At 41.5% G+C, this 18,755-nt stretch overlaps 1 protein-coding gene across 2 annotated transcripts in view; it reads right to left on the reverse strand.

The window, feature by feature from the left end:
- Positions 1-5,294: 5,294 nt before the first annotated feature.
- LOC133630171 (olfactomedin-4-like) overlaps positions 5,295-18,755 on the reverse strand; it is an 18,602-nt gene continuing 5,141 nt past the window's right edge. For both annotated transcript variants that reach the window (XM_062021568.1, XM_062021569.1), the window contains exons 4-7: positions 16,056-16,209; positions 13,368-13,595; positions 5,938-6,106; positions 5,295-5,858 (exon numbers count right to left, since the gene is read on the reverse strand). In XM_062021568.1, coding sequence (XP_061877552.1) covers positions 5,423-5,858; positions 5,938-6,106; positions 13,368-13,595; positions 16,056-16,209 — 987 coding nt within the window. In that variant the 3' untranslated portion in view covers positions 5,295-5,422. The remainder of the gene's footprint in view (positions 5,859-5,937; positions 6,107-13,367; positions 13,596-16,055; positions 16,210-18,755) is intronic.

Raw genomic sequence — 18,755 nt, forward strand, 5'->3', positions numbered from 1 at the left:
GCCAGCTAGAAGGCCTTACTGACAACAACTTGTGATCTGATCGGCTATCGCAACTGTCTATCAACTCTGTGTTTTCTCAAATTCATCCGCTCACGGCCAATCACAAGATGCATAAATGTCACGTTCAACCTTAGGCCAGCTAGAAGGCCTTACTGACAACAACTTGTGATTCTGATCTAACAAAGGTCCTTCTATGCCTCATCAATATGGGATGCACTCCCAACAGGTGTAAAAGAAAGGGCATCTCTATCCTCCATCAAAACCGCACTAAAACAACACCTCCAGTTAACCTCAACCCTTGACTAACACCCTCCCCCTTCTACATCCCACCTCCCCGGATTGTAAATAACCAAATGTAAATAATCAAATGTATATATTTGTTCTTATGCTTTCTGAACTCACTATGTTCTCTGCTCGCTGTACATATCCTACCAAGTCAGACCTACACTGTTTCAATGTCCATTTCTCTGATGATGCTATTGTTGATGACTGAAGTGCTGATATCAACTAAACCCTCCTCATCCCACCCCCGGATTGTAAATATTGTACATAATGTAAATAATTCAATGTATATACTCTGATGATTGACTTGTGGGATGACTGTCTTATGCTGATAATATATATTTGTACCAAGAATTGATTTACGTGGACCCCGACTTAAACAAGTTGAAAAACTTATTCGGGTGATTGATTGATTGATTGAGAATTTTATTGGTAGGTTGCACAGTGAAGTACATATTCCGTACAATTGACCTCTAAATGGTAACACCCGAAAAAGTTTTTCAACTTGTTTAAGTCGGGGTCCACTTAAATTGATTCATGATACAGATATATACTATCAGATATATACTATCATCGTAATACAGTGGTGGTGTTACCATTTAGTGGTCAATTGTACGGAATATGTACTGTACTGTGCAATCTACTAATCAAAGTTTCAATCAATCTGATTGGCTATCGCAACTGTCTATCAACTGTTTGTGTCCGTTCACTTACAGTGCACAGACGCCTGCATTGTTGATTCTGAAGGCCTCGGGCAGATTTAGTACAGCATGGCAACATAAGCTAGCTGAATTCTGATTGGATAAAAACTCAGCACTGGAAGGAGCACAATATGACATGAAGAGAATATCGATAATTTTTGATATATAGGGAAAGGCAATTAAAAAAATACTTTTATCTTTAATTATGATCATGATTTCTGGTTATGTTAGGCCAGCAGAGAAGGCCTTGCTGGCCCACCACTGTTGATACTGTATACAAGTTCGAAATAAATCCCACCAATCAAACGCAGCCTTACATTCGAATAACAAGTCGGTGGTGAGGGACTTTTTAGCGCCAAACAAACAAAAAGTACAGATGTAGAAGCTGAAAAGGGTCAGTATTTTAAAGTATATAATAAAATAGAAACATACTTGTTTAATAATTGTCCGAATATTCCCAAAGAAGATAATTAAATTACGTGACATAACACCAAAATTCCCGCTGTTTGAGAGACGCTGAACAAAAACCTCCTAAAACAGTTGACTAAATAGCGATTTTTTTTCTATGTCTCTAATGATTCCAACAACTATAAGTGTCATTTAAACACATTAAAACATTACTAATGACACCAAATAGCAGTGAACAGTTGTACTTATCTGTTATATCCAGAGCTTTAGAAGTTATTAGCGCCAGCTTGGTAGCATGTAGTATTCTCTTCTTCTACTGCATTTACAGCAAACATAGCTCAACAAGCTGAAATGGCCACAATCGCCCCCTAGTGTACGAGAAGCACACTGCGTATGGCCATCAGTCACATTAGAGCAGGGGTGTCCAAACTTTTTCCACTGAGGGCCGCACACGGACAAATTAAAGCATGCGGGGGACATTTTTATATTTTTCATTTTCAAACCATAACAAAATATATCGATTTTGTTTGTTTTTTACCTTTAGGGCTCCCGGGGACCATAAAGGGTCTAAGTCATTAAAATGTTAAAAACAAGTCAAATTATTATTTTTTTATTTACATAACGCTTACAGTAAATCTGTACAGTATATCAACTTCAGGTTGATATAAAGTTTAAAAAAACAAAAAGGTTTTATGCCTTTTCTGTCAAAGACAACTTAGTTTTTTGTAATAAAACTGAAATATGCAGTATTTCCCCCACTGCCCAAAACATTCAGAAAGCAATTTGATGTAAAGTAATTAGAGCCTTAAAAATATCAATAATGCAGGACACCATTGATTTTAATTCATTATTATTTTTGAGTAATCACAGTGTAAAGATAAATAAAATCCCATTAAATATGTTTGGGATCCAAAAGGTGCCCCACTCAGAAAGTGATACATTTTTATTAGGTTTTTTTTACTTTCAACACTTAAGTTACGAGATCAAGTTCAGATATATCTGTCGATTTTACGTTTGAACTATTATTTTGTTTGTTTTATGCTCTTTTGTCAAATAAAATGTTGATGTTTTTGTATGGCAACCACACAATATATGCAATATTTCCCACATAAAACATTTTAAAGTGAAATATTTAAAATAATTGGAGCCTTGAATAGGTCAATAATTCATTATAAAATGATTTTTATACCGTACTGACTGTAAAACGTGACATGACGTCAGACAAGGCAGCACGAATATTCAATGATTACTTTCAAATTCTGTGTCAGGAAAAATGTTCACACGTTATCCTTCCATCCATCCATTTTCTACCGCTTGTCCTTTTCGGGGTCGCGGGGGATGCTGGAGCCTATCTCAGCTGCATTTGGGCGGAAGGCGGGGTACACCCTGGACAAGTCGCCACCTCATCACAGGGCCAACACAGATAGACAGACAACATTCACACTCACCTTCACACATTAGGGCCAATTTAGTGTTGCCAATCAACCTATCCCCAGGTGCATGTCTTTGGAGGTGGGAGGAAGCCGGAGTACCCGGAGAGAACCCACGCAGTCACGGGGAGAACATGCAAACTCCACAAAGATCCCGAGCCCGGGATGGAACTCAGGACCTTCATATTGTGAGGCACATGCACTAACTGACTGTAAAACGTGACATGACGTCAGACAAGGCAGCACAAATCTTCAATGATTACTTTCAAATTCTGTGTCAGGAAAAATGTTCACATATAGTCTAGAAGAATTCCACTTCTAACTAGAAAAAACATTTTGCAGTACATTTTTTATGAATGTTTTACACACTACAGTTGTAGTCTAAGAACCATTAAAATAGCTATTAAATAAATCAGAAATTACTCACAAGTTACTCAATACTTAACTAGTTTTTTCACGCATTACTTACTATTACTCAAGTAATTATTTTGATGACTATTTACTTTTACTTAGACTTAGACAAACTATTGATCCACAAGGGAAATTGTTCCACACAGTAGCTCAGTTACAAAGGTTGGAAAGGATAATGCAGGTATAAAGTAGACTCAAAATGTACCATAGTACCAATTAGGGCTGCAACTAACGATTAATTTGATAATCGATTAATCTGTTGATTATTACTTCGATGAATCGATTAATAATCGAATAAAAGAGACAAACTACATTTCTATCCTATTCAGTGTTTTATTTTTAAAAAACAGCATACTGGCACCATACTTATTTAGATTATTGTTTCTCAGCTGTTTGTAAATGTTGCAGTTTATAAATAAAGATTTATTTAAAAAAAAAAAAAAAAAATGTAATTAAAAAATATATATTAAAAAAAACCTCTGCGCATGCGCATAGCATAGATCCAACGAATCGATGAATAAATTAATTGGCAACTATTTTTATAATCGATTTTAATCGATTAGTTGTTGCAGCCCTAGTACCAATATAAAATAACATATGTAGTATTTACATATTATATATACAGTATATAATATATACTGATATATTATATTTTTATATAATATATACATCCATCCATCTTCTTCCGCTTATCCGGGGTCGGGTCGCGGGGGCAGCAGCCGAAGCAGGGAAGCCCAGACTTCCCTCTCACCAGCCGCTTCGTCCAGCTCCTCTTGGGGGATCCCGAGGCGTTCCCAGGCCAGCCGGGAGACATAGTCTTCCCAACGTGTCCTGGGTCTCCCCCGTGGCCTCCTACCTGTCGGACATGCCCTAAACACCTCCCTAGGGAGGCGTTCAGGTGGCATTCTGACCAGATGCCCGAACCACCTCATCTGGCTCCTCTCGATGTGGAGGAGCAGCGGCTTTACTTTGAGTTCCTTCCGGATGGCAGAGCTTCTCACCCTATCTCTAAGGGAGAGCCCTGCCACCCGGCGGAGGAAACTCATTTCGGCCGCTTGTACCCGTGATCTTGTCCTTTTGGTCATAACCCAAAGCTCATGACCATAGGTGAGGATGGGAACGTAGATCGACCGGTAAATTGAGAACTTTGCCTTCCGGCTCAGCTCCATCTTCACCACAACGGATCGATACAGCGTCCGCATTACTGAAGACGCCGCACCGATCCGCCTGTCGATCTCACGATCCACTCTTCCCTCACTCGTGAACAAGACTCCGAGGTACTTGAACTCCTCCACTTGGGGCAAGACCTCCTCCCCAACCCGGAGATGGCACTCCACCCTTTTCCGGGCGAGAACCATGGACTCGGACTTGGAGGAGCTGATTCCCATCCCAGTCGCTTCACACTCAGCTGCGACTACAATATAATATAATATATACAATATATAACAAATCACAATGACCATGTACAATATTATAGTAAATGTAGCAGCTTTTACTTGAGTCATATTATTTTAAAGTAACGGTACTCTTATTTGAGTACAATTTTTGGGTACTCTACCCACCTCTGCAAACAGGTGGGTGTTTTTGATACCTATACCATTTGTCTCTGCTTGAATAATTTCACTTGATCAAACCTTTTCTAACATTCCACTCTACAAAAAAAAAGTATGTACAGTAGGGAAAGGATTCATATATGTGCCCCATTCCTGGGTGGAATTCGCGTGAGAGGAAGGGGGGTTGGTTAATCATTTTGCAATGCAGTCTGCTGAAAATGGTGGAAAGCGCCACTCTACATAACAACTGTCGCTGTGGTCAAAGTTTGAATTTTGCCACAAAACACACTTTAAGACATCCAACCCTCCGCTGCCGTCTGTCGGCTAAAGTGGATAGTGCGCAACTCCCAATTTGTCACGTTTCATGTGTCAGATTAACCGTGACGAATGGGGCCATATGAATCCCCCTCCGACTATATGAGTTCTGCGGATATTTGAATTAATATGCGTATGGACCTATACCCAAAGCTCTAATATCAATATCATATCGGAAGGGAAAAAGTTGTATTAGGACACCACTACACAAAACACATGTTATATTTATTGTAGAGAATAATTATAGTTTTACCTGCAGAAATCAAGCTCCTTTATTTCTTGACTATGCTGAAGCGGTAACTTTATTTCCAGGCTTGAAGGCTCATTCAAACAGAACCTTGTAGGAGACCATGTTGGCATCAGAGTAGACATATAACATCTGGTCTATGGGACTATAATTCAGGAAGTTGATATTCGGAGACATCTTGTTAATAAAAATGCCAACGTTGAACTTCTCCACCCCTGTGACGGTGTCGAGTGAGTAGAAGATCTCCTCCATGCTCTTGTCGATATAACGCGTAGCATAGAGGGTTCCGCAGGCCATGAAGGTGTTGGTCACTGCCTGCTTGAAGACCGAAGTGTGCCAAGTTTGGCCGAGCGTGGGCGGATCTCCTTCTTCCAACTTGGATAACACCAGGTTGCCATAGTGCTGGACGGTGCTGTAGATCACCCAAACCCCCGACTCGTCTGTGGCCAGGTCCATGTCGGTGTATGGGTAGCATTCCTCCAAGTGGCAGTAGTTCCCCTTGGAGTTATACCTGTGGGGGGAGGCGGGGTGTTTATCGTACACATACACGCTGAATTGTTTATTCAACAAGACATGGTTAAGTAGTGAACCTGGTGCCTTTGGGTAACTGCAGGGTGGAGACAGTTTTGGACGTGAGGTTGAAGCGACAAACGTCGTCTTTGTTGTAACAATTGTAATACAAGGCCTTGCCATACAGAACAACGTTGGGTCCTTGGACTGTGTTGGTGGTTGGATTGGAAGGATTGATCTGGAAGTTCACTGGAACAAAACAGTAACATACTTTTACTTTCATTTAGTTTTCTTGCATATTTGATCGTATATTTACATCATCCATAAAATACCACGGTGTCACCAACACTTTTCAGTTCCTCCAGGAATTTGCAATGTTGGCAAGTCAACCAATCCCCGCAAATTATGCGCAGCCTCGCAACTGCCCCGCACATTTTGGGCAAAGGAAACGACACACTCATGGTCCTCCGATGCAGCTCAGAACTACTCCCTACTCCTGTCTACGACGCTACTCTCTATTTTATGCTGCCCTTTTTTTTGCTGCAGCTGTTACATACACTGTGAGGTTGTACATGGTCATTGGGATTTGTTATATTTTGTGTTTATTATATAAAAATATAATGTAAAAATATATTAGTAGCCTTCCCGGTAAGGTCTATTCAGGTGCACTGGAGAGGAGGCTACGCCGGATAGTCGAACCTCGGATCCAGGAGGAACAGTGTGGTTTTCGTCCTGGTCGTGGAACGGTAGACCAGCTCTATACTCTCGGCAGGGTCCTTGAGGGTCCATGGGAGTTTTCCCAACCAGTCTACATGTGCTTTGTGGACTTGGAGAAGGCATTCGACCGTGTCCCCCAGGAAGTCCTGTGGGGAGTGCTCAGAGAGTATGGGGTATCGGACTGTCAGATTGTGGCGGTCCGCTCCCTGTATGATCAGTGTCAGAGCTTGGTCCGCGTTGCCGGCAGTAAGTCGGACCCGTTTCCAGTGAGGGTTGGACTCCGCCAAGGCTGCCCTTTGTCACCGATTCTGTTCATAACTTTTATGGACAGAATTTCTAGGCGCAGTCAGGGCGTTGAGGGGATCCGGTTTGGTGGCTGCAGGATGAGGTCTCTGCTTTTTGCAGATGATGTGGTCCTGATGGCTTCAACTGGCCAGGATCTTCAGCTCTCACTGGATCGGTTCGCAGCCGAGTGTGAAGCGACTGGGATGAGAATCAGCACCTCCAAGTCCGAGTCCATGGTGGAGGGGAAGGGTGGAGTGCCATCTCCAAGTTGGGGAGGAGGTCTTGCCTCAAGTGGAGGAGTTGAAGTACCTCAGAGTCTTGTTCACGAGTGAGGGAAGAGTGGATCGTGAGATCAACAGGCGGATCGGTGCGGCGTCTTCAGTAATGCGGACGCTTAATCGATTTGTTGTGGTGAAGAAGGAGCTGAGCCGGAAGGCAAAGCTCTCAATTTACCGGTCGATCTACGTTCCCATCCTCACCTACGGTCATGAGCTTTGGGTTATGACCGAAAGGACAAGATCACGGGTACAAGCAGCCGAAATGAGTTTCCTCCGCCGGGTGGCGGGGCTCTCCCTTAGAGATAGGGTGAGAAGCTCTGTCATCTGGGAGGAACTCAGGGTAAAGCCACTGCTCCTCCACATCGAGAGGAGCCAGATGAGGTGGTTCGGGCATCTGGTCAGGATGCCACCTGAACGCCTCCCTAGGGAGGTGTTTAGGGCACGTCCGACCGGCAGGAGGCCACGGGGAAGATCCAGGACACGTTGGGAAGACTATGTCTCCCGGCTGGCCTGGGAACGCCTCGGGATCCCCCGGGAGGAGCTGGACGAAGTGGCTGGGGAGAGGGAAGTCTGGGCTTCTCTGCTTAGGCTGCTGCCCCCGCGACCCGACCTCGGATAAGCAGAAGAAAATGGATGGATGGATGGATGGCAGGTAGCAGTGTATTCAAATCATATACAAACAGCCAGTGGTCTAATAACTGCCATTTTGTCACCATCTGGTGGCCAACAAAAGTTACTCAACCATTAATTATACTCGAAAGGCTGCACAGCACAGCATTGACTTATTGGACCCAATCTAAACAACCTTCCCTAGTCATGGTGCAGGAGAAAAAAAAAAAAAATAGTACAAAAATTCAACAAACACATAACACAACCTGCTCACTGAACTTTGTGTATATTATAAAAAAAAACATCCATTCAACATAAAAAAATTAAATCTAAATTACACCCTTTTAAATCCATTACAAAGGATGATGGGAAAAAGGCAAAACACTCCACACTTATCCATGTTTGGCGCATTTTAGCTGTTTGATATTTCTGATTGATTAAAAAACCTTAATGAGGTTGTCACGGAGGTAAACATGGTAGGAGTTGAACTTTCACATACTCTTTTTACCCAATTACAGTAATTATTAATATATTATACATTATTACAATATGTACTCATATATATGTATAGGCTTTATATATAAATACACACAAAGTACTCTGGAATGTCCCACCGGCAACAGCTAGAGCTGCCACCTTTGTAGAAGCATTTTAAAGCTCACCTTAAAACTCCTCTACATATTCTAGTTTTTAGACTCTGTTTTAGACCAGTTAATCTGCCGCTCCTCTTTTTTACCCCCCTCTCCTGCATAAAGAGGTTACCAGATGGCCACGGATAATTCCTGTAGAAATACCAGTCTGGAGGAAGTGCAAGCTGTTCTAAGTCATGATCCCAAGTCTATGACCTGGATGGAGACCGCCTACAACCCTCTGCTTGCCCCCAATGGAATGGACTCTCACATGAATGATGTCATTGTGGTTTGTGCAGCCCTTCGAGGCACCTGTGATTAAGAGCTATATAAATAAACTTTGATTTATGGATGGATGTTTCAGCTAGTTAAGCGACTGGCTTAGCTATTGGCTTGCCTGCTCCTTCTTGCTTTTTTGTTCTGTGTGTAACATGTTTAGCCTCATCCTTCAGTCCTCCAGTGATAATAATACTTGTAGTTTATTTGAAGAAATGGAGGATTATTGACTTAGGGGAGCGGCTCCACACAGTGTATGGAGATACAGTTAACTGCTAGCCGACTCTGTGGCAGTTATTTATACCAGTCGGCAGACTGAGCATCAAAAATATGAATTGATGTTTAAAAATTTGGACGATTCCGGGAGAATCAGAATGTAAGACCTGGTTCCTGTCGATGCCCGATGCTTAACCCTAGACCCACTCACCAGATAAATAAATAGGTAAACCTAAAATGACAAGGAAGCCTTTTAGAGAGAAGGTGAAAGGTCTTCAAAAATAACAAGACGACTTTCGTTGCCTCGATTCAACCTTTGCAGAGAATATTGCACACGCTATTAAAGCGTCGTTCAATTGTCAATTGTAAAATGACTTTAAAATAAAATTTTAATGACCAAAAAATACGCTTTTGGAAATTAGCAACTTGTTTACCTGACAAACTGCTACTATGGGTGGGGATTGCCATATTCTGGGATAGTCACATGACTACCACAAAGTACGTCACAAGCTGCACAGGACACATTTAGGACATTGGTACAGTGCAAACAATCTCTCCAGTTCACTTGTCACATCACTTTTATTCGGTTGTTTTTACTGCAAATTCTCAGACGAGTGGACTATTTTCAGTCTTACGTCCAACAAGTCTGATTGAGGATGTGGATGTGCAAGATTGCTGCAGTCTTTCAGTTGGGCGCAACTCAGTGCGCCAACATACTGCTCTTTAAAGGCCTACTGAAATGCGATTTTCATATTTAAACGGGGATATCAGGTCCATTCTATGTGTCATACTTGATCATTTCGCGATATTGCCATATTTTTGCTGAAAGGATTTAGTAGAGCACATCGACGATAAAGTTCGCAACTTTTGGTCGCTGATAAAAAAGCCTTGCCTGTACCGGAAGTAGCAGACGATGTGCGCGTGACATCACAGGTTGTGGAGCTCCTCACATCTGCACATTGTTTACAATTATGGCCACCAGCAGCGAGAGAGATTCGGACCAAGAAAGCGACGATTTCCCCATTAATTTGAGCGAGGATGAAAGATTCGTGGATGAGGAAAGTGAGAGTGAAGAACTAGAGGGCAGTGGAAGCGATTCAGATAGGGAAGATGCTGTGAGAGGCGGGTGGGACCTGATATTCAGCTGGGAATGACTAAAACAGTAAATAAACACAAGACATATATATACTCTATTAGCCACAACACAACCAGGTTTATATTTAATATGCCACAAATTAATCCCGCATAACAAACACCTCCCCCCTCCCGTCCATATAACCCGCCAATACAAATCAAACACCCGCACAACACACTCAATCCCACAGCCCAAAGTACCGTTCACCTCCCCAAAGTTCATACAGCACATGTATTTCCCCAAAGTCCCCAAAGTTACGTACGTGACATGCACATAGCGGCACGCACGTACGGGCAAGCGATCAAATGTTTGGAAGCCGCAGCTGCATACGTACTCACGGTACCGCGTCTGCGTATCCAACTCAAACTCCTCCTGGTAAGAGTCTCTGTTGTCCCAGTTCTCCACAAGCCAATGGTAAAGCTTGACTGTCATCTTTCGGGAATGTAAACAATGAAACACCGGCTACGCGTTTGTGTTGCTGCAGCCGGCCGCTAATACACCGCTTCCCACCTACAGCTTTCTTCTTTACTGTCTCCATTGTTCATTGAACAAATTGCAAAAGATTCACCAACACAGATGTCCAGAATACTGTGGAATTTTGCGATGAAAACAGACGACTTAATAGCTGGCCACAATGCTGTCCCAAAATGTCCTCTACAATCCGTGACGTCACACGCAGACGTCATCATACCGAGACGTTTTCAGCAGGATATTTCGCGCGAAATTTAAAATTGCACATTAGTAATCTAACCGTATTGGCATGTGTTGCAATGTTAAGATTTCATCATTGATATATAAAGTATCAGACTGCGTGGTCAGTAGTAGTGGGTTTCATTAGGCCTTTAAAGGCCTACTGAAATGATTTTTTTTAATTTAAACGGGGATAGCAGATCCATTCTATGTGTCATACTTGATCATTTCGCGATATTGCCATATTTTTGCTGAAAGGATTTAGTAGAGAACATCGACGATAAAGTTCGCAACTTTTGGTCGCTGATAAAAAAAGCCTTGCCTGTACCGGAAGTAGCGTGACGTCACAGGTTGAAAGGCTCCTCACATTTCCCCATTGTTTACACCAGCAGCGAGAGCGATTCGGACCGAGAAAGCGACGATTACCCCATTAATTTGAGCCAGGATGAAAGATTCGTGGATGAGGAACGTGAGAGTGAAGGACTAGAGTGCAGTGCAGGACGTATCTTTTTCGCTCTGACCGTAACTTAGGTAAAAGGGCTCATTGGATTCCACACTTTCTCCTTTTTCTATTGTGGATCACGGATTTGTATTTTAAACCACCTCGGATACTATATCCTCTTGAAAATGAGAGTCGAGAACGCGAAATGGACATTCACAGTGACTTTTATTTCCACGACAATACATCGGCGAAGCACTTTAGCTACGGAGCTAACGTGATAGCATCGGGCCTAACTGCAGAAAGAAAAAAAGAAATAAACCCCTGACTGGAAGGATAGACAGAAAATCAACAATACTATTAAACCATGGACCTGTAACCACACGGTTAATGCTTTCCAGCCTGGCGAAGCTTAACAATGCTGTTGCTAACGACGCCATTGAAGCTAACTTAGCTACAGGACCTCACAGAGCTATGCTAAAAACATTAGCTATCTACCTACGCCAGCCAGCCCTCATCTGCTCATCAACACCCGTGCTCACCTGCGTTTCAGCGATCGACGGAGCGACGAAGGACTTCACCCGATCATCGATGCGGTCGGCGGCTAGCGTCAGATAGCGCGTCTGCTATCCAAGTCAAAGTCCTCCTGGTTTTGTTGCTGCAGCCAGCCGCTAATACACCGATCCCACCTACAACTTTCTTCTTTGCAGTCTTCATTGTTCATTAAACAAATTGCAAAAGATTCACCAACACAGATGTCCAGAATACTGTGGAATTTTGCGATGAAAACAGAGCTTTTTGTATTGGATACAATGGTGTCCGAATACTTCCGTTTCAACGATTGACGTCACGCGCATACGTCATCATACATAGACGTTTTCAACCGGAAGTTTTGCGGGAAATTTAAAATTGCACTTTATAAGTTAACCCGGCCGTATTGGCATGTGTTGCAATGTTAAGATTTCATCATTGATATATAAACTATCAGACTGCGTGGTCGGTAGTAGTGGGTTTCAGTAGGCCTTTAAGTGTTATCGCGATTGATCTACTGTGACTACAACGTGAATATTACTGTATTTTTCGGACAATAAGGTGCACTTAAAATCCTTTTATTTTATCAAAAATCGAAAGTGCGCCTTATAACCTGAGGCCTTAGTTCTGGTTGTCGAACCAATTTCATACGGTACATGGTGTAAGGATACGTGTGAGCAGTAGATGGCAGTCACACATAAGAGATACATGTGGACTGAAGGTTGACCCCTGTTCAATAGGTGATGCAGGCAAGGACCTGAAAGCAAGCAAGCCCAAAACTTTGCTGTTTCATTGAGAATAGAAAACATTAAGACACGGCGCTCAAAAATCTGTCAAAATGTTTTAGTATGACTTCGGTAAGCTACAAAGCCGCACGGTTTGATGGATTGTCGGCGCATTATGGCTACCGTAGTCAGATGTGCTATGCTTCAACATACGGGTATTATTATGGTGTTTGTATAGGAACCCGCAATGGCACTTATAAGGAGCCATCATCTGGCGTTTTGTTTCCGACCTATTATGCCAAACCAGCTTTTCTTACCTTCTGGTACCCGCTGTTGTGTATTTGGGATCTGCATAAGTCCCAAAAATGTGCATGCGTCAGCCTCTGTAGTCCGCGTCATAGTCAATAAGCTCCTTCATGTTCTCTATCCTCTTGTTTTGGGGCATTTATCCTCCGCTGCTGCCATTTCTAATACAGAGTAGCGTATAGTTCGAACTTAATCTGTCAGTAGATTCGGTATGGAAGCGCTAAAAACTACAACAAAGATGACACGGAGAAGACATAGGCGAAGCGGAGCCACGTAAATAAGACTGTCCACAAAACGGTGCATCCTGAAGAGACGGTCAGACAGCGGCTTGTAGATGATCTGTAAAACATAATCTATGCAATATTTTGACCAAATAATTACTATGTAGACCACAAGGAAGTGTTTTAAATGTAGAAAAAAATATTATAATATGATCCTTTTGATGCGCCTTATGATCCAGTGCGCCTTGAGTATGAAAATAGACCTGAATGAACCCGTTCATCCACGATGCGCCTTATAATCCGGTGCGCCCTTTGGTCCAAAAAATACAGTATATAATGGTAATTTTGAGTCACTTTTTTGTTCGAGGCACATTCAAGTTAGCTGAAAAATACTGGAACGTCCTTAAGAAAGATACGGTAGCTTCTCGGTTCAATGTGTCAATGGCACAATACCTGGCATGCCCACTCCTACCACCAGAGTACTCAGGCTGGAGTAATAACGGACATAGTTGGCGTATCTGTTGCTGCTGGTCATCATCACCCGCCAGTACCAGCGCTCCTCACCCGCCTCTGGTTTTGGGTCACGGCCCCAGCCTCCATACTTATAGGACCCAGCAAACTCTCCTTGTGAGAACACTTCAGGCCCGGTGATGTTCACAAACTTGCCATGGGGACACGTATCTATAGAAACAAAAACAAAGTTGACCTTTTTCTCCCCAAATAATACAGGTGCTTTTCAATAAATGAAAATCAGCAATCCAATGTATCTCCAAGCAGCCCTTAAACGTTGTTCCTTGTGCAGATGAAGCAGGAACAGAGAGTTATAACAGTATAACCAAACGGCAGAGTTGTTGTCCCCCTGCCCAGCACAGACCTACTTATTTTTCCTGTCTTCAACGCTAAGCCTTCTGGGTAAGGTAGTTTATAAAAATTTACTTTCTAGTTTACATGTATTTATACATTTATTTAACCTTTATTTATCCAGGGTAAGACAATTAAGAACACATTTTCATTTGCAATGCTGACCTAGCAACGAGGCAGAATACATTCATGTTAGAGATGTTGAAGTGTGATAATAATCTCTCATCGTCTCTCATTTACCAACAGAAATTCACTCTCACTCTCAACAGTTCACTTATGCTCTTAACGTGCGGGAGTAAACAAATTGCAGTAAACAAAAATTAATGTTTAAGGTGGACCCAACACTTTAAGCGTGAAACATACACAGAGAATTTCAAAAACTCACCTCAGGTAATAAATTATTGAACACAATAATGTTTCGATTTGTTATTTTGCACTTTTGATTTTATTGTGTTCAATTGTGTATGTAAAATAAGGTAATAATTCATTATTATTTTGTTGGTATTGTTACATTGTCTTACAAAAGTGAAGTTGGCACGTTGTGTAATTCGTAAATAAAAACAGAATACAATGATTTGCAAATCCTTTTCAACTTATATTCAATTGAATAGACTGCAAAGACAAGATATTTAATGTTCGAACTGAGAAACTTTATTTTTTTGGCAAATATTCATTAACTTAGAATTAAATGGCAGCAACACATTGCAAAAAAGTTGGCACAGGGGCATTTTTACTACTGTGTTACATGGCCTTTCCTTTTAACAACACTCAGTAAACGTTTGGGAACTGAGGAGACACATTTTTTAAGCTTCTCAGGTGGAATTCTTTCCCATTCTTGCTTGATGTACAGCTTAAGTTGTTCAACAGTCCAGGGGTCTCCGTTGTGGTATTTTAAGCTTCATAATGTGCCACACATTTTCAATGGGAGACAGGTCTGAACTACAGGCAGGCCAGTCTAGTACTTGCACTCTTTTACTATGAAGCCACGTTGTTGTAACACGTGGCTTGGCATTGTCTTGCTGAAATAAGCAGGGGCGTCCATGATAAAGTTGCTTGGATAGCAACATATGTTGCTCCTAAACCTGTATGTACCTTTCAGCATTAATGGTGCCTTCACAGATGTGTAAGTTACCCATGCCTTGGGCACCAATATACCCCCATACCATCACAGATGCTGGCTTTGGAACTTTGCGCCTATAAAAATCCAGATGGTTCTTTTCCTCTTTGATCCGGAGGACACGACGTCTACAGTTTCCAAAAACAATTTGAAATGTGGACTCGTCAGACCACAGAACACTTTTCGACTTTGCATCAGTCCATCTTGGATGAGCTCGGGCCCAGCTAAGACGAATGCATTTGTGGGTGTTGTTGATAAATGGCTTTCGCTTTGCATAGTAGAGTTTTAACTTGCACTTACAGATGTAGCGACGTACTGTAGTTACTTACAGTGGTTTACTGAAGTGTTCCTGAGCCCATGTGGTGATATCCTTTACACACTGATGTCGTTTTTTTTATGCAGTACCGCCTGAGGGATCAAAGGTCTGTAATATCATCGCTTACATGCAGCGATTTCTCCAGATTCTCTGAACCTTTTGATGATATTACAGACCTTAGATGGTGAATTCCCCAAATTCCTTGCAAAATCTTGTTGAGAAATGTTGTTCTTAAACTGTTGGACAATTTGCTCACGCATTTGTTCACAAAGTGGTGACCCTCGCCCCATCCTTGTTGGTGAATGAAGCTGCTTTTATACCCAATCATGGCACCCACCTGTTCCCAATTAGCCTGTTCACCTGTGGGATGTTCCAAATAAGTGTTTGATGAGCATTCCTCAACTTTCTCAGTCTTTTTTGCCACTTGTGACAGCTTTTTTGAAACATGTTGCAGGCATCAAGTTCCAAATGAGCTAATATTTGCAAAAAAATAACAAAGTTTTCCAGTTCGAACGTTAAGTATCTTGTCTTTGCAGTCTATTCAATTGAATATAAGTTGAAAAGGATTTGCAAATCATTGTATTCTGTTTTGATTTACCATTTACAAACGTTTGTACACAACCAACTTCACTGGTTTTGGGTTTTGTAGGTTTTATTCTGATTATAGCCATGATCAACAAATTAAAGGCAACACCTAAACTATAAAAGTAAAAGGCAACAGTATTACTATCTGTATCTGCAACATTATATCATACAAGGTATCAACTCGATACCAATATTTGCAGTATCGTAATTTTACTGGTGTGTGTGTTTTAAGAGTATCAAGAAACATTGTGTGTGTTTGTACCGTGTGGAGGCTGTGTGGGCGGCGTGTTGACTTCATGCTTAGCCTTGCACTCGTGCAAAGCTCTTTTCAGCCGCTGGTTTTCTTGTTGTTTCTTCTCCACCTGAAAGGTGTCATAGAGCTCCAACTCCTGCAGCTCCACTCTTAGGTTCACTGCCTGAAATAGCAGAGCAACAAACACAAATGGTGACACTGTGGAGCTGCCAGTATTTGGTGCCTGAGACATTAGAACTGCTTCGAGGTTGATTTTGGTTGCCAATTCTTAATATCACCTCAGTTTATGTCAGCAACATGCTATTAGCATACACACCATGTGGTCATATTTCATACACTGAACAAAAATATAAACACAACCCTTTTGTTTTTGCTTCCATTTTTCATGAGTTGAACTCAAAGATCTAAAACTGTTACCATAGACACTGAAGACCTATTCCTTTCAAATATTGTTCACAAATCTGTCTAAAGCTGTGTTAGTGAGCATTTTTTCTTTGCCAAGATAATCCATACCACCTCACAGGTGTGGCATATCGAGATGCTGATTGAACAGCATGATTATTGCACAGGTGTGCCTTAGGCTGCCCACAATAAAAGGCCACTCTGAAATGTGCAGTTTTATCACACAGCACAATGCCACAGAAGTTTTGAGGGAGTGTGCAGCTGGCATGCTGACTGCAGGAATGTTCACCAGAGCTGTTGCCCATGAATTGAATGTTAATTTCTCTACAATAACAGAAATAGGCAGTACATCCAACCGGCCTCACAACTGCAGACCACGTGTATTCACACCAGCCTCGGACCTCCACATCCAGCAGGTGCACCTCCATAATCGTCAGAGACCAGTCACCCGGACAGCTGCTGCAACAATTGGTTTGCATAACCAAAACATTTCTGCACAAAGTGTGAGAAACCGTCTCAGGGAAGCTCATCTGCAAGCTCATCATCCTCATCGGGTCTCAACCTGACTGCAGTTTGTCGTCGTAACCGACTTGAGTGGGCTAATGCTCACATTGGATGGGGGCTGGCACGTTGCAGAGGTGGTCTCTTCACGGGTTCACTGTTCAGGGCAGATAGCGAGAACGGTCTGCTGATGTCAACATTGTGAATGGAGTGGCCCATGGTGGGGGTGGGGTTATGTTATGGGCAGGCGTATGTTATGGACACCGAACGCAAATGCATTTTATTGATGGCATTTTGAATCCACAAAGATACTGTGACGAGATCCTGAGGCCCATTGTTGTGCCATTCACCCGAGACCATCACCTCATGTTGCAGCACGACAATGCACAGCCCCATGTTGCAAGGATCTGTACACAATTCCTGAAAGCTGAAAACATCCCAGTTCTTGTATGGCCAGCATACTCACCAGACATGTCACCCATGGAGCATGTTTGGGATGCTGTGGATCGGCGTATACGATACCCCCCCGCCCCCCAAAAAAGCAAAACTGCACATTTCAGAGTTGCCTTTTATTGTGAGCAGCCTAAGGCTCACTTGTGCAATAATCATGATGTTTAATCAGCATCTTGATATGCCACACCTGTGAGGCGAGATGGATTATCTTGGCAATGAAGAAATGCTCACTAACACAGATTTGTGAACAATATTTGAGAGGAATAGGTGTTTTGTGTATATAGTAAAAGTTTTACATCTTTGAGTTCCACTCATGAAATATGGAAGCAAAAACAAAAGTGTCACTATATATTTGCTAATGAAAAAAACTACTGTTACTTTCCGTCGTTTTAGTCAAATGATAATCTTCCCCATATAAATCATGTACAAAATTAAAGTGTATTTTGCAATTGACACAGGTCTTACATGATACACTAATTACTACACTACACTAAATATTCATATTAGGGTTGTCCCGAGCCGGTATTAAGATCAGAAATTGGTCCGATATCAGACGATACCGTCAATCAATCTTGATTTATTTAGCACTTTCGCATGCACAGGCAAGTTGCAATTCAAAGTGCTTTACACCGGTTTAAAGAAAAGAAAGAAAACGCACACATAGCACCATCGACAACAACAAGACATGGCATGACATTGAGGAATAACTACAAATGTATGTAATCTAGAAATATATATTAAATATTTAAAAATAAAATATCAATAATGAACTAATAAATAAGTAATATAAAAAATGGTGAGAATAATAGTCGTGATTATTTTATTAAATAATTAATTTTATATTTTGCTGATGTGAAAATTGGGACATTTCGGGGGAGGTGTCTTTACTAAGGTTGTCAAAAATGTTCGAATTATCCGCGATTCTAATTTGTCATGATTCTTAATCGATTCAAAAAAATAAAAAATGTCCAGTCACTCAGGCAAATCGTATTGTTGATGTAGATGATCATATCTGCTGTATAGATTTACTTTACAAAAGAGAAGTGTGGGATACTTCTCTTGTTGCCGTATTTGTATTTGACTTTATAAAATGTTTGAGTGGAATGTTATGAAACAAAATCAGTTTTCGTTAAAGTAATATAGAAATTCATCAGAGCTGTTTATTTTATGGAGGAATGTAGTTAATCATAGGACTGGCACCCAATGTTATTAAAAATGATTGATTTTGAATCGAGAACCGTTTTGAATCGAGAATCGATATTTCTTTTTTTTTTGTCATAAAAAAATACAATCGTGTGCTTACGGACTGTATCCCTGCAGACTGTACTGATAAATATTGATGTATAATGTAGG

The sequence above is a fragment of the Entelurus aequoreus genome, linkage group LG15 (assembly GCF_033978785.1).
Source record: "Entelurus aequoreus isolate RoL-2023_Sb linkage group LG15, RoL_Eaeq_v1.1, whole genome shotgun sequence".
Taxonomy (NCBI): Eukaryota; Metazoa; Chordata; class Actinopteri; order Syngnathiformes; family Syngnathidae; genus Entelurus; species Entelurus aequoreus.